This window comes from Parus major, chromosome 4 (genome assembly GCF_001522545.3).
Source record: "Parus major isolate Abel chromosome 4, Parus_major1.1, whole genome shotgun sequence".
Taxonomy (NCBI): Eukaryota; Metazoa; Chordata; class Aves; order Passeriformes; family Paridae; genus Parus; species Parus major.
In genome coordinates, this window is record NC_031771.1 from 2668125 (window position 1) to 2689384 (window position 21260).

General features: G+C 45.0%; 1 protein-coding gene and 2 long non-coding RNA genes across 7 annotated transcripts in view; 1 reads left to right on the top strand and 2 right to left on the bottom strand.

Annotated features, from left to right (window-relative positions):
• Positions 1-6: 6 nt before the first annotated feature.
• On the bottom strand, positions 7-7552 carry LOC107202666. The gene is made up of 3 exons (XR_001520784.1): positions 7522-7552; positions 4194-4636; positions 7-3723 (listed from the first exon to the last, which is right to left on the bottom strand). It is a non-coding gene; the product is annotated as an uncharacterized LOC107202666 (long non-coding RNA).
• A 151-nt stretch (positions 7553-7703) lies between these two features.
• LOC107203149 lies at positions 7704-9814 on the top strand. Its single transcript, XR_001521023.1, has 2 exons — positions 7704-7937; positions 8339-9814. It is a non-coding gene; the product is annotated as an uncharacterized LOC107203149 (long non-coding RNA).
• Positions 9122-21260, bottom strand: part of ANK2 (ankyrin 2) — a 180308-nt gene continuing 168169 nt past the window's right edge. For 3 of the 5 annotated variants that reach the window (XM_033513410.1, XM_033513408.1, XM_033513409.1), the window contains 8 exons: positions 20791-20937; positions 19346-19625; positions 17416-17695; positions 15836-15919; positions 14669-14833; positions 13191-13373; positions 12256-12347; positions 9122-11306 (listed from right to left, as the gene is read on the bottom strand). In XM_033513410.1, the coding sequence (XP_033369301.1) occupies positions 11123-11306; positions 12256-12347; positions 13191-13373; positions 14669-14833; positions 15836-15919; positions 17416-17695; positions 19346-19625; positions 20791-20937 (1415 nt within the window). In that variant the 3' untranslated portion in view covers positions 9122-11122. Of the gene's footprint in view, positions 11307-12255; positions 12348-13190; positions 13374-14668; positions 14834-15835; positions 15920-16336; positions 16430-17415; positions 17696-19345; positions 19626-20790; positions 20938-21260 lie in introns of all 5 variants that reach the window. The other 2 variants (XM_033513406.1, XM_033513407.1) reach the window with 1 other exon arrangement.

Consider the following 21260-nt stretch of genomic DNA (forward strand, 5'->3'; position numbering starts at 1 on the left):
CACTGGACTTCTCTGGATGGATGTTTGCTGGCTCCTGACAAACCTGGTGTAAAAGCAGCAGCTCCACACGGGAATATCCACGCTCCATGAGGCACTGTGAGGCTATTCCAGCCTCAGCATGGAATTCTGGGCCACAGGTGCAATTCCTTTTGCCTTCCCATAGTGACAGTGACCCTTATTTGGTCCTGTTCTCTCATGGTTCATTTTGGAGTATCCATTTGTGCTGGTTTACATTCCACAGCCCCACCCACAGCGTGGAGATCTGGGCTTAGGCTTCTCTGCTTCCAGCAGGTTCCCTAAGGAAGGACCCAAAGCAGATCCCACCTGTCCAGTCTGGGGGGAAACACCTGCACCTGCCAGGAGCTCGGGCTCTGCTTCTCCTCCCAGCTCCTGAGCAGTGCCAGGGCCACACGAGGGAGTTTAAACCCCAATAAAGCCCAAAGCCTACAGAGTGAATAATCCAAAGGAAGAAATGCATTGCTGCCATAAAAAGCTTCAAAACCTGTTAAGGGTTCTAAGAAAACAATGTAATGGATTCCCAGGAACCTCATTAATGCTCTTGGTTCCATGCTGATGTATTTTTATTCCCTCACTTAGCAGAACTTACCCTGGGGTTGAGAGGTCCAGCAGGGTTTGTTTTGGATTGACCTTCACCTCTGGCCCCACTCTGTGCCAACACAGCCTGGGCCCAGGTGGTTAAACCCTGTTTGAGCACGGTAACGGGACAGACCCGGCGTGGGGAGCTGTGACATCCAGAGATTGCTGGACTGAGCACAGCAGAAAAGCTGGGCTTTGTGTGTGACCCCTCTGCCAGCACGGGGCTCTCCAGGGAGGAATTATTCCCCTCTGCTGCAGAGGGAACAGATCAGGACTGACTCCTACACATGGCCTGACATTTCCCACCCCCAAAATATTCACTGGATTTCACAGAGCAGCTCAAGTTTTACCCCAAGATTGTGCTGACATGTTCACCAAAGACAACCTCCTTTTACCTCAAAGTGTTCATTCAGTCCCTTAAAAATTACCTCAGGTTTTACCCTCAAAATGTTAATCTTGTCCCCCCTATGGATGACTTAGATTTTACCACCCAACCCCCCACACTATTTATCTAATCCCTAAAATATTTCTCCGGTCCCTTACAGATTACTTCAGGTAATTCCCCCAAATGTTCTTTGTTCCTTACAGATGATCTCAAATTTTAAAGCCAAAACTTCACCTTACCAGCACACTACTGATTACCTCAGTTTGCCTCAACCTCTTCTTTCTTTACAGACTCAGCACCCCAGATTTTTCCTACCTGTTACTATTCACTACCTCATTTGACCTCACAATGCTCCTTCTCTCCCCACACAACCTCAAGTTTTAATCCCAAATTTTTCCATGCCCATCTGCTAATGACCACCTCATTAGGTGTAAATTTTCATTTACTCTGCTAGAGGGTATCACAAATCTCACCAAGGTTTTCCCTACCTGCCTCCACTTTTGATTTACCTCAGTTTTACCTCAAAATAATTATTCTCTACCCTAGAAATTATTTCAAGATTGACACTCCAGTATATCACTACCTTTGTGTTACTTATTACCTCCATTTACCTTGAGATGTTCATTCTCTCCCCTAGGGATTGCCCCAGATTTTACCCCCAAAAATATTCCCTCTGTCCACCTCTGATGAGCTCATTTCCCCCTCAACATCTCCACTCTCTGTCAATATAGAGTACCTCAAGTTTACTCCCAAATGATTCCCTCTGTGACACTGCTGATTACATTGTCTTTCCCTCTAAATATTCATTCTCGCCCCCAGAAAGCACCTCAAGCTTATCCCCCATAAATTTCCCTTCCTTACTCATTACCTCTATTTTTACAATAAATTGATCACTCTCTACCCTCAAGATTATCCCATGTTTCACCTCACAGATTTTCTTTCCTGTATACTATTGACTTCCTCATTTTCACCCCAAAATGAGCCTTCTCTCCCCACAGCTATTCCCTCAAAATGCCACTTGCTCCTCTCCACATCCCCTCACATTTTCCTACACAAACACATGTTGGGTCCCCTCTAAATTACAGCAGGTTCTCAGCCCAAAGAATGTCACCTCTGTCCCCTCTAAGTTATGCCAGGTTCTCCCAGCTGGGAGCTGCAAGGAATTCAGGCAGGTGAAATGACATCAGGGAATAGGTGTAAACAGAGATTTTTCCTAGGCTTTAACCTCCCAAGTATTCATTGTACCTTACTTCAGAGCAAACCCAATAACTCCCCTACCTGGATTACCTGGACTGACCTCAAAATGTTCATGCTCTCCCTTAGGTGTTTACCTCAGATTTTACTGACAATCATTTTCCTCAAAAAGGCCATCTGGCTCTTCTCTACCTGAGATCTCCTCCAGCTTCCCCCCAAAAACATTCCTTACCTTTTACTGACTTCCTCCATTTACCTATAAATGTACATTTGCTCTGCTAACAATTATCCCAGATTTTACCCCCAAAACTTTCCTTGCCTTTCACACCTACAGGTAAACGCTGACCTTACCTGGATCAGTCTTAAATTTGGCCCTGACTCTGATCTTTGGCATGGTCCCTGCCCAGAGCTGAGGGAAATCTGACCTAACAGTAATAAATAACCTTGCTGAGAGCTGTCCACACCCCTGTCCTTCAGGCTGTGCAAGATTTTGTAGTGAGGAGACCCAAATTTGAATTCTAAATCTCAATTTCTGTCAGCTTTCTCTGGAAAGATACTTGACAGGAAGTCATACAGCAGAATTAAAAGGCTACACAAGGAAAAAACAAAAGATCTTCCATGAGTAAGGAGAAGTTCCTTTTTTCCCTCATCTGTCTGGGACTGTAGGACTGAATCTTTGCAACCAAAAGACAGCACAGTTGTTATTAATACTTAAACCTTTCAAATACTGCAATTTCTCAGAGAACTCTTCTGTCTCTGAGCTACTCCCACATACCTGGAATGGTTTTGGGAATGGCAAGACAACATCCCACTTATGTTTGGAAAAATATAAGGTAATAAGATGTAATTTCACTTCTTTCTCTGACCCATAAGCAAAGTGTGTAGAACAACACAGACTATTCAGTTGGGGGGGAAAAGAAACAAAACCAAAAAAAAAGCCCTAAACAAATAAAACCACCCCACATTTCAAGGTGAAGACATGTTGCTTCCTTAACAGGAGCTCACAAAACTAATTTAAATCAAAAAAGAAATTACAAACCAGAAAAAGAGCCAGAAGAAATGCTCTCCATTGATACCCTCTGTGCTTGATAATTCCAAAGAAAATTCCCCATGGATCAAAAGTAATTGCTAGTATTTTTTCCCCTGTAAAAATTACTGCCATGAGTTTCTCAGAGACTCTGTCCTCTGAGGGAAACACAGCCTGATGAGACACAGCTCTGGCACCACACACCCTCCTGTTTCTGGTGTCCTTGGAATCCACAAGTCAGTACAATCCCTCGGACCGTGCATCCCTGAACAGGAGGATAAATGGAGTTTTAACCAGATCCCACTAAACAGTAGAGCTGTGCTTACATTTCCTGGAGAGTTAACCCCAACAGACAGGAGAAGGGAAATGTGTGCCCCTGACTTACCCCATGGCATGTGCAGGACCAGGTGTGCTCCTGTGCAGGTTTTCAGGGCAGGAGGGTTTTGGGTTTGGCTGCTCAAACCCAGACAAAACCACAGGTTTAGGTGGGGTTGGGTCGAATTAAATGATTTTTCCTGTCCTGAAAGAGAGAAGAAAAGGAAAATTCAGTCAGCTGTGCAAGTCAGAATCTCATGGCTTTCACATATTTGTTCTCATTGCTTATTATAGAGCTTTTCATTTAAAAAAAGGAGAGGTGACAGCCATATTAAATATATAAGTATCCTCCTCCAGGATTTTTATTCAAACCTCTTTCAGACATGAAAAGGATGCTATTTGTTCTTATTGTATTATTTGTATGATTTTAACAGACCCATCATGGTGCCAGACCCGGCTTGTGAGCTATCCTTTGGCACTGGACTTTGGACAGGAGATATCCAGGATTACTTCTGCCCTTTGCTCACAGAGCTCAGCACCATCCTCTCCTGAGAGCAGCAGAAAACTGCTCCAGAACAAGACCCCATTTGGTCACAGCCCTCCTTCTTCCATAGGGATGTGGCTGCAGCTCACCAGAGGCAAGAAAACTGCCTTTCAACTCCGTACAAAAACTACCTGAAAATAGCAGGACATCAGGAGCAGCAGGAATTCCTCAGTGTTTCCTGCTCACAGGTATTTTCATGGTGATTTGCTCCACAGGGGCTTTCCCACCAAGCTCACTTCAATCTTGTTTTATCTTGAAAAATAACTTTGAAAGCTGAGTTTGTTGAGAACTGGTTCATCTTTGGGTTATTCCTAATCTGGAGTTTTTAGAGCTACACTTGCCATGATTCTTAAGGCACGAGGAACTTTCCAGATTGACCCAAATCTTCACATCCAACTTCCTCTGTTCAGTGCATGTTGTAGCAGTTCACTGCCCCCTCAGAACAAGCAATGGATCTTCTTGAGTGCCAGGGCCTCCTGTGCAGCACAGGGCATGGAAAGGGTCACAGAGCTCTTTCTGAAGCCACAACATCCCTGGACTGGTTTTCCAGTGAAGTATTTTGCTCCCTGCAGAACTAAGAAGACCCTGTCAGTGCTTTGTTACTGTTACCCAAAGCCTCAAACCCCATAACCTGCCAGGGAGGGATGTCTGTGCCGCAGGAACATCATTCCAAACCTGTTGCTGCAAACCCTCAGCTTCTCACACCAGCCCATACGGGACCAGAACCATCACAGCAGGCAGAAATGCTCCTTTAGGGAGCACCACAAGCCATCTAGGAGGTCCCACTGGAATTCCATCTACTCCACAAGCTGTGAGAAGCAGTGAACTAAGCCATGTCCTTACAGGGGAATCAGGGGCACCTGTTCAGCCAACAGCAGCTCCAACAACAGCACAGAACCAAAACCTCACCAAAAATGCATTAAAGCAAACGCCAACACCTTGACAAGCACTTCAGTGCTCAATTTATAAAGTAAAGCCAAAAGAGTTTTTCAGACACTTGGGGAAAAGCCAATCCCACTTTTTTAAACAAATTTCTGGGAGCTGTTTCCAGGCTCCTGATGTTCTTTTCTCAGCTCACAAGCAGCTGCCAGCGTTACAGCTGGTTCTACACAGAGGCAAGTGGCTGCTGCAACTCATCATGCAACTCAGCAGTTCCTTGAACCCACAGTGCACTCTGGGCATGTTCAAGTCCCAATTTCATGCCCAGAGATGTGGCACTGATGTGGCAATGCCCCAAGTCAAATCCCAGTTCCCTGCTTCTTGTTGAAACTCCATTGTCTGTTTTATCCAGTCTTCTGCTGTTCATTTCTTGGCTTATTTGAAGTGTTCCAGGGTGCCCCAGGTGTGCTCTCACCAGCCCCGAGTCCATCCAGCACTGACACAGCTGCTGGGAGCTAAAATTCCCCCTGATACCTCTCTTTCCCTGCCTGGAAAACAACCCCTTCCAGATCCTGCACCCCCTCCTCTTACTTCCTTGAAAACAAGAGCTGCATCCTCCTGGATCCCTCAGCTGGGTGCTCTTGGCAAATGCTGAGCCTCACTGAAGGATGCTGGACTAAAGCACGAATGAGAGTGAAAGGAGTCACTGACCCATCTGTCAAACTCCTCCAACCACTGCAACTGGAAATTAACTCCCAGAACTTTAATCTGATCCTGATTTGCATCTCCTCTGTCCTATGAGACTCAGGGAGTGAGGAACACCCTGACCTACACAGACTGGTAAATGACACAAGTGAAATGGCTCATTTGGGCTGTCCCCAGCTACCATGAACACTCTGGATTTAAGGTTATATCTTGCCATTACAAATTTTAATTTGCCTGTTATCGCCTCTCTGCTTAGTAAATAAGTCATTGTCTGAACAGACTTGATCTGCCATCCTTAAAACTTGTGAGCCAGAATGATTCCTTACATTCTGAGTGTTGACAAAAATATGAGGCTAAGGCAGGGCTTTTACCTGAAGCTGCCACTCATCCCATGACAACCTGGAGCCTGAGGATGCTCTGGAGATTGCAATTCACAGCCTCAGGCAGCCCTGCATGGGAAAGCCAAGTGGGTTTTCCTCTTCCCAGAGAGGAAAAGGCACGGCAGGAGGGGCTGTCCTAGCTGACCTGTCCCTTGTGGGCATCCCTGAACAGGATAATCCGTCATGTCTCTCTCTGTTACTGTAAAACACTGCAGACCCTGTGCTCCTGGGATTTAAAAGCTCCGTTTGTGTCAGCAAAAAGCAAGGGAGTGCAGAGAGCAGGGGGGGAAAAACCCCTCAACTATATCATTTGTCCTCCTCTGGGGGTCACAAGTGGGGAATGATTCTTAATTTAGACTCATATTGGGAGCTTCAAAGAAAGTAATTCTCAAGGTGGCACTGAATACACCAAATTCCTGACACTCCTGCCCCAGAACCATGGCCCATCAGGTTTCTGTGGGAACCTGAAATATCTGTGTCATTCAGAAGCTGCACACCCCTAAAGCTTTCCTTTGGGCCACAAAACTTCCCACACGTGTTCAATACACCTATTTGTACTTCCAGCGCTTTCCAAGAGAGTTTAAACAAGAATGAGCTGCCTTGGTGACAGCACAGCATCAGATCAGGGGCGTCAGGACACTCACTAGACAATGTTCAGGGCTCCAGCTTTTTAGTACAGATCCACTGCCCCTGAACCTAATGGAAACCAACTGGCAACAATTAACATTAACCCAGCGCATCACCTGTGTGTCATCTCACTAAGTATAGCTGCATAGTCAGTGGCAGGCACCTGACTGAAATAAATACATATATAATACATTACATTATGCTGTTTCCTGAGAGGTTTATGTTCTCCTGGCATTGCTTCAACATGCCTGAACCCAGGTTCTGCTCCCTTTTGTGCCCTCAGTGCTAAAGAACAGCTTGGATATCATCAGTGATGCAGCTCTAGTTAATGAAATTACTGCTGCAAACAGAGAGAAACCGATGGTTGGGGGAATTATTGCAGAAAAAACCTCTGTGCACTTCCCAGTCCCTGCCCAACACACCCCAGTTCTCTACTGGGGGCGTAAGTCCAGTTCTTATTGCAGAAACTCAAAGATTTCATATAGATGTGTTTTAGAGAAAAGTTTTGCAAGGCAATTGCCTCTCCCAGCGCCAACAGCAACCCTTGGCACTCCACCAGCCCCACGGGAAAAGCCACCTAAGGCTTAAAAGGCACAAAATTAGCAAAATGCATTAATTCAACATTAAAAATATCAGTAAACAACGGATTTAGAAAACATTCGCCTCATAATGTGCACGGAAAGAGGCTCTGGGATGCCAAGGCAAGCTCAGAGATCGAGATCCTCATCTTTGCCATGGCTTTACCCGGGGTCACCGAGAACCCGCCCCCCCAGCATCTCCCACACTGAAACATCACTGCAATTTCCACACATCATAAATAGATGACGGCAAATTAACCGTATTAACTGCTAATAAACTATAATTTTACCTCACTGATGCACGAAGCAGCGGCCCCAAACCAGGCAATTCAGAACTCCGGCCTCAGGTAACGGATCTTATATACCCTTGGCTGGCTCGTGATTGGTGGGTGCCGTGAGGCGATCGCAGCGCTGATTGGGCAGCGGGGGGCGAGCCTCGCTCCCGCCCGCAGGGGCGCGTGGAGGGCTCGGGGCGGGGCGCGCGAGCCTCTCCCGTTCCCGAACGCAGGGATCGTGTGAGGGGAGCGGAAACTCCGTGCTCCAAATCCCACTAAAACTTCTCTTTTCCCGGCTTTCAGGACACCAAGCGCTCGTTTGGTGTTTCCCTAACTGGAGATGGAGGGAGACAAGGGGTTTGCCTGTGGGAGAAACGTTCCTCGTGGCCATAAAATCGGAATTGTTCTCTGCGTCAAATGAACGTTTTGAGGTAAAAATGAGTTAAAAAGTAGTGGACAGACAGGGAAAAATTTTGGAGCAAATTTGAGGCAGTCTAGAGTGCAGACAATGAACATTGTGAGGTAAACGGAGGTGATCAACAGTGCACATGTAGGTAAAGCTTTGGGGATAAAATTTAGGTAAGGTGCAGGAAAGAGAATGATCATTTGGAGATAAACTGAGGCAGGCAGTAGGGAACAGTAGGCAATGTCATAATGTACTGGATTTGGGAGTTTCCCACTGTCAAAGGCCTGAAGTTATAGGCTGTAGTGTGTGGAGTAAATAGCTAATAGCTACAAAATCCACTGATTATCTATGGTATGACCTGTCAGCAGAGAATTTGGTCTGTCAGTATTTTCCAGCTGACTGAATTCCACATTGTGAATCTTCTAGGAAGCGCCCACAGGATGCTCCACCACTTGTAGTCCAGTTTCATGGACTGTTAAGTGAAAGCATAAAGTCATCAGTGGAAGGAGACAGCGACCACCCTTGGGTGGTTCCTACCGGTAAGGTTGTCAGGGGTGGTGGAATTTAATAAACAGATCTCTGCCTCTGGTCACAAAGGCCCACTGCCATCTTCCAGGGTTTGCTGGGAAGAGAGGCAGGACGTAACAAAATGTCAGTAAAACTCATTGTTGAGCTGTGTTGTGTTCAGACTAGAAGAAAGTTTAGCTGGTTCTGGTTCATATAATTTGTAGACAGAAATAAAAAAATAAAGCTTTTTGCTTCTCAAGGTGGAAAGCATGACTAACTTAGAATGTGACTCAAGGCAAGGTGTTTACTTTAGGTATTAATGAGAAATGACCAGTGTCTTTCAGCAAAATAGCGTTTCTCTTTGGAAGTACTGACATTGCTGGGTGAAACTGGTTGGGCTGGGATTTAAAAACATATAAAAGCCAGTGCTAGCCTACCTCTGTTCCCTGCCACTGCCATGCCCTCCTGGGCACACTCATCTCTGTAATTCCCCATTAGTTATCCCTGTCTGGTTTTCCCTGCTTGTCCTCAGGCCCACAGGACAGCTGTGTGCTGGAGGGGCATGTGGGTTTTTTGGCTTGCTCTGTGTGGGTTTGACTTGGATTTGTTTGATTGTTGGACTTGTTCATACACGGTTGTCTGTCATGGGAAAAGGAGGAGGGAGAGGAGCTGTGACAGTAAAAGCCAGCGAGCCACCGTTGCTACATTTAACACTTGTACATTTTTATTTAGTTAAATCAGCCATTGTACACATTGCAGCTATGTATTGTTAGTGTTGTATGTTTTTAATTTTTAACTAATACATGCCCTCATAGATATATTCAATTAGTGTTATCACCATGGGAACAAGATGCTGATTCGTCAACTTAAAATTCACTTCTTCTCACAGTATTCAAGTTCTCTGATAACACAGCAAAAAATCAAAATAAGAGGTGAATAACCATTATGCTGTTACACAGAACATCATCTGCACCGCAAATAACACAACAGAAATGCATTTCTTGAGAGCCCCATCCTTCAAGACCCTCCTGTGCTGTCTCGGACAGTCAGGAAGCCACGATGCGCTGTGAGATGTTTCGCCACGGGTCTCGTTCGGTTTGGCTGCCAAAACACTTTTTTTTTTCTTTCAGTTTCCTTTCTTGCCTGCCCAAAAAGTGTCAGCACGGCACCTCGGGTGGTTCTGCCCACAGGAAGCCAGAACTCCAGAGATGTTTCCATGCTTTTGGCATCATTACCTTAATGAGGAAGTGCCCTTGTTCTGAGCACTGAGTGAGTCGTTAAAAAAAGCCCAAAGAACCCTATAATTGTAGAAGGCCAGATAAGCTTGGACAAAGGATTGCTCCTAGAGCAGAGGGTTGGTTTTACTCTGGTGTTGAGCCTACTATTAAAAAAAAATCAAAGAGCTGTTTAAAAGCATTAAGTCGGTGTGTTTGTGTGTTATGCTAAAACCCTACAGAGCTCCCTCCATTAAATATTAAGGTATAGAACACTCAAAACTTCAGATCCCTATGTTCCCCTTTTGGAAAATAAAAGTGCAGACATGCCAATGTGGTTTTCAGAGGGTCGGTTTAGAAATATATATATATAATATATAGTTACATAACAAAATATGAACAGAAACCGGCTGCAAAGGATTGTGAGCACTTGTTCTTTAAAAAACACTTGATCAGAAGATAAAAACTGCTCGCTCAGTGCTAAGAGGGCCAAGAAGCTGACATGTTTCTAGGAGGGTTTGGTTTTGACCTTCAAATGCCGCATGCGTGTATCGGCTAAGAGGCAATCTCGATAAAACACGGTGAATTAATTATTCTCCTTGTATAGTGGGTTAAGTCTTTGTCCCGTAGTTATCTACAGTGCAGTGGCCAGCAGGAAGCACCCCCAGTCGGTCGGTGAGGTCGGCTAAGCGGTGATGGGAAGGGGAAGCTACCGGAGTTAGGGTTGTTTAACGCGCCCCGCCACAGGTCCGGATCTATAGGCTCTAATGCCACAGGTAGAGCTGCTAGCAACTTGGGTACCTAGTGGGGAAATATTCCTTTCTTTTTCTTTTGGAAATGTTTCGGTGGCTGTCTGAAGGTGTGTGCACTACTGATGGCCACAGTCAGCTGTGATTCACGTGAACAGCTGCCTTTCGCCTGCCTCTCGCAGCCTTTGCCTAGATCGGATCTCTGAACAGCGAGTCTTGGTACTCGGTAGCTCTGCAGCGCTTCCTCCCGGCTCGGTCAGCGTTCGCAATCCGGGCGGTGCCGTTCCCCGGGGTCACTGCACCCCGTAACCCACGACACCGACGGGCAGCGAGTGTTCTGCGGTCTCGTGAGTTCAAATACTCTGCTATTTACAGTTTACACGTCAAGTCCTTCGTACGGTGCATGTACACAGTCAGTGGAAGAGGCCTGTCGATGAAGTCTGCTGGGCAAGGGCCGTGTCAGTAAGCGAGCGCCAGAGCGAAGGGACAGGGACAAGTGGCGACGCCGACAGGGCGCCAGCGTGGCGGATAAACCATCCTGCCTGAAGGATGCTATCTTTGGTCACAAATTAGCTTACAGGGTGAAAAATCAGAACAGCACAAAATGAAACTTGGGATGGGGAGAAATGAATTCACTGCAGCTGCACAGGTAGGAGTGGCAGTGGCGACTCTGCTACCCGGGGACGGTGACGGCTGCGTACGGGAGGGGTCACGTGGCGCTGTGCAGGGGCGGCAGCTTCTCACTTGGCCTCCTGTGTCCAGTCCTCTTGGCAGAAGTGCCTAAGAAGCTGCTGGAGGTCATGCTGGAGGTCATCCCTGGGGAGCGCTTCTGGGGTGTCTTCCAGCTCTTCTATGTGAACGTGTTTTCCATAGCGGTCCTTCATCACGGTCCTCTTCTGTGTGCTGGCTTTACTTAGTATTGTCCTGGAACCGAAAAGAAGAGAGACCTGACTTAGAAAGGCCACAGTTCTGGAGGTCTGAGAGGATTTTTAGGCTTTTCCAAGGCAGGATTACACATGCTGGAGAGAAGGCACTGCAATGTGTAAGTACGTGCAACAGCCAACTCCTACGGATCTCTACCCCTTTTCTTTTATATACTCTCTGCATTCTTTGCACATATATTTGTAGCCTATTATTGTAACTTAGCTTCAGCATTTTCGTAGGCAGAAAGATAAATCAAATTCCAGGACCCCTATGCTATCTTAGTATTCCTTAGAAACCAAGATTGAAATCAGCTCTATAGGACACATTTTTAGCAAAAGAGCTGAAGCCTCATCCAAGGGGGGGATTTAGGAGGTATTAGAACTGGAGTCATTACTTCACTGTGTGTGCTTTTAACTGGGGGCTCTTGTCAGATATGCTGATTTGCAAAACTGATGAAGATTGTGCATGCATCATGCAGAGTGTGCATCCTCAGCGTTTCCCACCTGAGGGTCCTTATATAAAGCCACCCTGTTTACCACCCTGTGGCTGCCTCTTATTTCTAGGACAAGAGAGAAAGGCATCAGAATGATCCATCCATCCATCCATCCATCCATCCATCCATCCATCCATCCATCCATCCATCCATCCATCCATCCATCCATCCATCCCTGTGCTACTTTGCTAAACTGATAAACCTGTATTTGCCCCATGTGCATGTGGGCATGTTCCCATACCTGGCCCTGGGGGCCTGCAAATGAAGACAAGCCTTTTTATTAACTCCTGTACCAAGGTTGTGTGCTAAATCTTTTATTTGTGTGCTCTTCACGCCGTTGCTAGGTTAGTCACTGCTTTAGTACCACTGCAAATAAAGCTTTGCAGGCACTCACTGCAATCCACTCCTGTGACTGTTAATTTGTTTGCAATAACACTTCAACTTGCCAAGCCAAACCTTTTAATGACTGATCCATCGTCTTTCTTGATTTCTTTCTCCACCAAAGCAGGGACTTGCACTGCCATGTGGTGACCTGTATAGCTCAAAGCCTCCAATGACAACACAGACTTCATATTACAACACACCCAAAACACCTGGAGCTCTTCCTACCTTAGTCCTTTGTATTCACACAGCCCAGTGCTGAGAAAATGCTGAACAGGTACCTGAAAGCATCAACTGTGGCCCTCTCCTGAAGACACATCACACACAGTTTCTGCTATGGGGTAGTTTCATTTCAGTTATGATTGTACCAAAGCCTGTGGCAGCAGTGGCTCCAGACTTCTGGATTTACTGAGGCCGTAGCTGGGAGCGTTCCTTCCCAAGCTGTCTCTTTGAGCCTTTACCAGACAGTTCTTGCCCCTTGTTTGGCCTCTGTGAGAAAAGGGGACCAGGCTGCTGGTCTGGATTCCTGGTGACAAAACCCAAACCCACGTCACCTACTGCCACACAGCTTTTATCTGTCTAGTGATCTATTTTTATGTATTTATTTCAGCCTCTGAGACATGGAAACAAGAGACTGGATTCAGGGGAGGAACACTGCTCTTTACCCAGGGTGGGGGCTTAACTGTAGCCAGTCCTACAATCACCTCCATGAGCGCTAGCACAGGAATGAACTTTAACTGCACTCACACCCAAGACTTGTAAGAACTTCACACAAAGCCTCCATGATGTTTTTCTTTAGTCTTAGCAAGTTTCATAGGTGATTCTGCATGTCAGCTTTCAGGACACATTTACATATGGATTGTTTTGTAACATGGCTGAGTCTAAGAGCAGAGTTGCACTCAGCCTGAGGCTGCTGGGCCACCAATAAAACCTTTCAGGAGCACAAGCTTTGTCCCTGGGCCCGTGGCGATGCCTGCTGTTAGGCTGTAAAGGACCTAAGTGATTTTTACCTCTTCAAAGTCCTCTTTGGCTGATGGAAGATCAGAAGCCAGGCTGGCATCCCCCAGGTGTTTCTCCGTCCTCTCTCCATGCACTACGGTGGTCTTTATGACCTTGCTGACTTTCCGGCCCTCCACTGGTTCGGACTGGAATTTGGAGGCACTAGAGAGAACGGCGGGTTCAGACAGGGTCACCTGCAAGGTTAGAGAGCACAGGTAAGCTGGAGGTGAATTCCACACCTCGGGATGTGCACTGGCCAAATCAACTTCTGTGTCTATGGGCTCCACAGGGTAAAGTGCAGATCTGTCAGGATCAGCTTACTGGGAACAAAAAAAAAAAGGAAAAATAAGAGGGAAAAGAAATAAAAGGGAAAAAAAAGGAAAAATAAGAGGGAAAAGAAATAAAAGGGGAAAAAAGGGAAAATTAAGAAAAGAAAAAAGGAAAAATAAGTTAAAAAGAGGAGAAAAAAAAAATAAGAAAAAGGAAACAGGAGAAAAAGAAGAAGGAAAGAAGTGGGAGAAAGGAAAAAGAGAAAAAAGAAAAAAGGATAATAATAAAAAAGGGAAAATAATGAAAAAAGAAAAAAGAGAAAAAAGGATAATTATAAAAAAAGGAAAATAAAGAAAAAAGAAAAAAGAAAAAAAGAACATGAGTAAAAAGAAAAATAGGAAAAAAGAAAAAAGGAAAGAAGAAAAAGAGGAAAAAGAAAAAGCAAAATAGAAAAGAGAAAAATAAGAGAAAAGAGAAAAAAGAGGAAAAAAGGGGAAAAAGAGGAAAAAAATAAAAGAAGACAAAAGGAAAACAAAAAAAGGGGGAAAAAAAAAAAGGAGAAAGAGAGAAAAGGGAAAAAAGAAAAAAGAAAAAAGGAAAATAAAAAAGGAATTAGAAAAAAAGGAAAAAGAAAAAGGACAATAGAAAAAATGGAAAAAGGGAAAAATTAAAATAGAAAAAAGGAAAATACAAAAAAGAAAAAGGGAAAGGAAAGAAAAAAGGAAAAAAATATAAAAAAGGGGAAAAAATTAAAAATAAAACAATTAAGACTCTTCTTTCTTGTCACTTTACTCCTAAAGAATGAATTCTGATGATTAATTCTAGCAAGCACAGGTATCAGTGATGTTTTTCCCAGTTACAATAACCACTTGCTACCCTTGCTTTTGGCCCAGCACTGCTGAAAGCACATCCAGGGCCAGCTTCTGGCCCTGCCTCACAACCCAGCTGTGCTGGTCAAATGCCTGTAGGGCCAGACAGTGAGGTACAGCACTTACCTTTCCAGGTTGTTTTAATTTTTAATTCCCTGGCTCTGAAACAGTTTTTTTTTAAGCCATAGGTGTTTTAGCTTCTTCAAAGCAAGAACAGACCAGCAAGGCAAACTTGCTGTAACTGGGGGGTTCCAGGACTGAGTGGCAGGATGAGCACGCTAAGCTGCAGTGACTACGAGCCCTTCTGGGGTGCTGCTGCTCTGTGCCACAGCAGGCAAAGCACACCCTACCTCTGAGTGCTCACTGCCACTCTTGAGCACCACTCGCTTCACCACTTTGGAATAACCATCTCCCTCTTCCACAGTGACGGGGGCTTGCGGTGTTCCCTGCATTAGCACCTCCTCTTTTTCCGTGCCATCTGGAGCAACGCAGCGCCGGATGATCTTCCGAGTCACCTGAAGGAATGGAGTTTAGACCCCAAAGAAGCAGCAGTAAAATATTCCTCTTTGTTCTCTAGCTAGTATTTGCTACTCAAAGGCTGTTTTGTCCTGCATGAAAGAACCTGTGTAGATGGTTCTATTCCTCAATACCTACTCAAGAGACTCAGCTGGTGCTCTCAAGGCACTGGCTGTCCAAAGCAAGAAGAGAATTACAGGGCTCAAGATGTGAAATTGCTCAGGAGGATGGGTGTGCATCCTTCTGTGGATGACCCAAACCTTTGTGTGGCATGGTTCAAGGCACAGACCTATCTGTGAGAACTGTCACACTCATCCCTGTGCAACAAGACCAAGGAACCTTTGGCTGGAGCGGTTTACTGCACCAGGAATTCAAACAGGTTCCAGGGACAGCCTATGAGAGCTGAGGGTGTGTGATGTCTTCTCAGAAGACACAAGATGGGGTTTGCCACTGGCCCAGCTCAGCTAAATCCCAGACCAAATCTCAGAGGATTGAGTTGTCAGATAAAAAAAGGACCACAGAAGTTTCACTTTCACCTCCATGCTGTGCAGAATTTGCTTTTCTAAGCATGATCTGATTTTCAAGATCTAGTCTCTGAGTTTATCTTACCCTTTCAGACCCAGCCTTCCTTTGCCTTCATTAGGCCAAGTAAACAAACATGTCAGATAAGACTGTGGTGGAGTGCATTTTTTTGTGGGGTTTTTAAAGAATAAACAACTTTCCTCTAAAACATGTGGATCTATGCAGAATTTTCCTTGGCCTTCAATGAAAGTTAATAAAATACATCCTGTTAGGTTATACACCGTAACACAGAATGATTTTGAGAATCTAAATTATTGTTCAAACTTTGCTGTCTCTCATGAGCAGAAATTCTCATTCCTTCCCCTCTCTACTCTTCAAATCACACCCCTTCACAGCAGAAAGGCTGGCATTTCTGTGGATGATTTTTCCTTCCTTTTACAGGAGAGGAAGAAGGTAGCAAGTGGCAGAACTGACAATACCTTCTTTACCACTGTGTGGCCATGCTCATCTGTGTACTGCTCTTCTGTGACTGTTTCTGGTGGCATTTCAGGCATACTATCGGCCTGTACAACAAAGAACAAAGTTGGGTGAAGCCAGGCCTTCACGTAGGTCTTGAAATAAGCCATTTCTAAACCAGTGAATTGGTTGCAGAATGGAAAAAAAATCAGCAATGTTAGGAAAAAAAACATGTTATGCAAACAAATCCTTAGAAAGGCATGCAAAGATAAGTGATGCCACAGCACACAGGCTAAGATACGTTAGTTGACCTTGTTGTGCATGGGGCTGTCAAGCCTTCATCTTCCTCCTACCGAGGCATCTATGGAATTTAGAGCGGGGTTAGCAGTGTTACTGTAATCCTAAGGAATTGGAACAGCTTATGCAATGGAGATGCATTATTTGGGAGCATCCCAGCTCGAGGTGCAACACCAACTCAGGGCCTAAGGCAGCACAGGCTCGTGCAGTCGTTCACCACTCGGTACCTGAATGATCACCCGGCGCCGAATGACCCTGGTAGTGACCATCTCGTCCTCGTCCGAGCTGAGCTCCAGCCCACCTAACTCCTCTGCTAACTCCTAGGGGAAGCATGGAAGCAGGACTCTGTATGTGGCACTAGCAGTAGCTACAGCTTCTGCCTTCCTATGCCAGCTCTGTGATTCTTACATTTTGCATATGTTTTCTAGGTTAATTTCATAGAAAAAATATACAAAAGCTTTGTAATCCTCCACAGGGGGAAGTACAGAGCACAGGTTACAGACAGTAGGACTGAACAGTTTTAACTAGAGGACAGTACAGCAGTAGCCTCAGAAAGATCAGAAAAAATTAAGGAAGAATTAAAAATTTAAACAAACATGTCAGAGGGCAAAGAGAGGCTGAAAAGAATCAGTTGGAAAATAGCTCTAGTATAAAAACAAAACAGGAAAAATAAATAAAGGGGGGGATGGAGAGGGTATTTTTGGTGGTACCAGCTGCTGTTGTTGCTTCATTCAGGAAAAGAACTGGAGGAAAAAAGCAGTACATTATTTCGAGGGCAGCCTGTCTTCCACTGAGCCCTGCTGTAGATACTCTTTCAATCACCTGATACACTTAAAATTCCACCCTTCCCTGAGATCCCAGAGGCAGAGCTCTGAACCCTTCATTCTAGAGGTGATTGATACTCTGGCCACTCAGCAAAGAGAGAAGGGCTTCTTTCTAATGAACACAAAAGATGAGACTTTCTGCCTCTACAGCTGCACCTTTCTGCTCTAACTTGACTTGTTCATTGTTATTACTTTGTCTGCATTACATCTGTTTCAGTTTGTTACTGACACACTGTCTCTCAGGCACAGATCTAACTGTCACAGGCCAAAGGACAAAGAAGGGTAGAGCAGAACCAGAATCACCAGTCTAGACTTGGGGATCTGGGATTTGCTCCCACTTTGAAAACCTCAGGAGAAAAAAACCTTTTACTTGACCCTTTTAACCACAGAGAGAAGGAGAAACAACTTGGTGCCAGATGCAAAGCGAGACTTAATAATTGGCTTATTGTGTCAATTACATTGAGGCAAAGTTATTCATTTACCTTTTCTAAAGATTCCTCTTCATAGCCCCTTCCAGACTTCTCCATCTGCTCCTCAGTGGACTCCACTATCACGAGACTAGATCTCCTTGGAGAGAGGCTTTCCTGGTGGAGCTGGGGCTCCTCAGGCTCTTGGACGATGGGGGAGTCCCCTCTCTGCGCAGAGGACGGGGGCTGCGGGGGCGCTCGCTGCGTCTCTCCCTTTGCCGTGCTTGAGTGCGCAGATTTCCCGCTCGCTGCTTTTCCAGCTCCCGCGGACTGCTCCGTTCCTGGAGTCGTGATGCTGTGAATTACAGGTCCAAGAGAGTTACCACCGTGCAGCGCTTCCCAGTTTCCAGCAATGGAACATTAGGCACTTCATATCGTTATGTTGCCCGCTGTCCAGCAAAGACAAGAAATACTGATACTCCTTGACAGGAGCTACAGAGTGGAGTGGCTGGGAACCCCACCCATCTTCCTGAGCAGATCTCCAAATGGATATCTGACCCTTCCATGCAATTCTGCAAAACTTGGTATTTGTAAAGTACTTCAGAGAGCTTTGCTGTCACTTGTGCCCTCACATCTCTACATACTACCATTTCTTTTTTCAGGGGGAGAGCCTGGATCGCTGTAGAAGGATGTGAGGCACCTACAACACTGAGCACAAGCTGTGCAGCTGCAAAGTGGAAAAAACAGCTTTCAGGTGTAACTCTGGAGCTTTAGCAAACAGAAATTCAGGTTTCGTTTGTAATGGAATTTTCATGGTCTAACCATGCTGTGATTAATCACTGCCCCAAGTTAGTTAAACCTACTAATATATATGTTACTATGTAACACATATATAAAGGAAATACATCTAGTCCAAGTATATGTACATTCAATATTGTTTCTAATTCCTCTTGCAGCCTGTTCCTTACCAGCTATTTAAATCTAGCCCTATTTCTCACATAGTTGAAATCAGACCTGCAGTACAGTGACATTCCCCTGTCATCATTGTTCTTGTGTAGTCATGGCACTATTGTCTCACAAGTATTCTCTGTTCCTCAAAGACATAGGTATTTTTGCCTAACACTGCAAGAGAAGCTTTCCTAGATGGTATTTTCTGTCTCCCACACTCTTTCCCGGCATATCCTGAGCAGAAGAATTCCCTAAAAGTCCATTTTCTGGACTCAGCTGCCCCATGACTGCTGGGAGCTGAATCTCCACAACAAAGCTAATCACCTCCAGGAAAACCACTTATTTGGATAGGGATTCTTGATATTTTGCTGGCTTATTAATACCTGACTCTACCCTGATGAGAGGTCTCAGCGTGGGCACATAATCAGGGAAGTTGTAGAGAAATAAACATGATCTATTTCAAATGATACCAGCCTCACTGACAGCCCCAACTTCAGAATTTCAGTTTTGTTTGCAACAGGTCTTCTAAATGTGGACTGTATCATGTGTTATTACTTGTGTCTCACCTCTGTGAAACCCCATTTCAGTTCCTTTGACCATCTGAAACACACTTTTAAAAGCCCAGTTCTTAACATGTAGTTATGAGTTTTTTAAGTAATGATTAAATGGAATAAATTTTGCCTCCATTGAAAAAGCCATCCCCAATCTGAAGAAAGGGTTCTTTAGGACTCCTTTCATTAAGATGTTATCACTTGTCTTCCAAAACATGAAAAATATACATAACCCTCCCTCCACTTCTCTATTAATTATTACTATTAATTGTTCATTATTACCCTCTTCTCTTCTAACTGTACTAGACACAGTTATTGCTTTGTGTTCACAGTGACAAACTGACTCTCCTCAGCCTTAAGGCTTCCTCCACATGGATTAAAAAGTGAAAACCACAATTGGAGGAAAATTCTAGTATGTTCAGAAGTTTCAAATGCAGCTGTATCTTATCACACAGAGAAAAAACAACCTGTTCCCTACGGCTTCATCCTGGTCTTTTGGCACTTACAAATATTCCTGTTGTGAAGCAGATGGTTTCCCTGGCACATCTTGGGGTTTCCCTGAGAATTCAGCTTCTACTTGTTCCTTGTGTGCTTGCCTCAGAAGCTCAGCCATGGACACGTCTGCCTCGCTCCTGGGAGTACTGTCCTGGAACGGGGAATAACTGACAGACACGTCTTCCTCGGAGACCAGAGGGGGGTGCTCGGTTGGCTCGCTGTCCTTGGATATTCTCTGCTGCTCTTGCTTGTGTCTTGAGCTGTACACTTCCTCTTGCAGTGCTGAAAACCCTTGCCAAGACAGAGAGATGAGAAATATTGTTATGAGTCTGACCAGAAGGCACAAGTCCTTCCCGTGCTCCGTGTGCATTGAAAATCCCCGGGTGCAATATGTGACCTGGAGCTCTTGAACTCCTTGAGTGGGAGGGGACCTGGCCTCTAAGAGTAGCCCAAGGAAGGCTGGATTGCTGCTACTGTGGCCAGATTTGGACAGTAACAGGCAAAATAGCATTTACCCAGAAATTTACCTCGAGTAATTGTGCCCAAAACCCTCCAAGTATAGAAGAAGATTCACAAAATATTTTTTTCCCAGCTGATTAAGGATAGATTTTAGTGACTTGTCCCTTCCATATCTGTTATGTATCTGCTTCTGGGAAAATTAAATGTATGAAAAAGGATGAAAACACTTCCTAGAGGGCTAGGTGCAAGAAGCAGCTCACTGATGTGCCAGATTCACTGGGAACCTGGTGAACTCTGAAGAATAAATTGGGGGGAAACAGGAAAGCTTGTATGGAATTTGAGCTGGATGGAGAGGTTAACATTCTGAAACTACTTGGCTGTGATATGAGAACGCTGACTGTAACAAACAACCTTCTATTCCTACATTCTCCTCAAGACTGGGACTTCTGCAACTGCCTAATATGTTTCAATATTGAGTTAGGCACACAAAAGCATCACTTGTGGAAAAGAGGATTCTGTACCAAATAAATTTGGAGGTGTTTCTTCATTTTGCAGCCACTGGATCTAATCCAATGAACTTTCAAACTTAGGAAATGCCATAGCATCCTAACAGAATTACAATATCCTGGATATTCAGATCCAAAGGGGTGTTCTGTCAAAGCACCGAGCAGTTTTCCTTTTTAATATCTTGGTCAAATTCTAATACAACCTTCTCAACTTCCATGAAAGCACTTTTTTTTTCCATAAGCAAAAAACCCCAAACCCCAAGGTAAACTGGGAAAACGTTGCTGGCCACAGCGTTTGCTTCTGAAGAACCAGCTAAAGCGCAGATCTTCTACCTGGTGAAATGTGACTCCTGTGATGCCGTGCTTGCGTCCCCCCACACTGTCTGTGCTTTCAAAATGGGATTCCTGTGCTCTGCCACAAGATGAGCCTGGGCCAACCCATCAGAGCAGAGTGATGCTTAGAGAGGTACCCTGGGTCAGGAGCCACTTACCTTCACTGTGGTCCAACGCCAAGGACTGCTCCGTGTCCGCGTAGGTGCGCGTGCCGTGGCCCTGCATGGGGTCTATGCCGCTGGTCTCCATCAGGTGAACGATGTCCATGCGGTTGATTTTCGTGAGACATTGGGTCAGGTTGGTATCTGTGCCATGGGAACGACAGAGCAGCTCGGTTAGCAATCAAGCATGCTCCCTCCCTTCTCCATAGGAAGGGCATATATAGGGGACTGACTGGTATCATATATAAATTACAGATACATTCAGAAGCAGTGCTATATAAAATCTAAAAAGCACCAAGCAGCTGCCTACAAAATCTAGCACTCCGTTTTTTACCTTTTAACAAATTTATTGATTTGCTGTGTTTCACAGAACAGACTAGAAACAGCATTGAGTGCAATCCCTGGTCATCCTTTCTGTAGCCTCAATTTCCCCCCTATTTTCTTTGTGATTACAACACACACCTGTC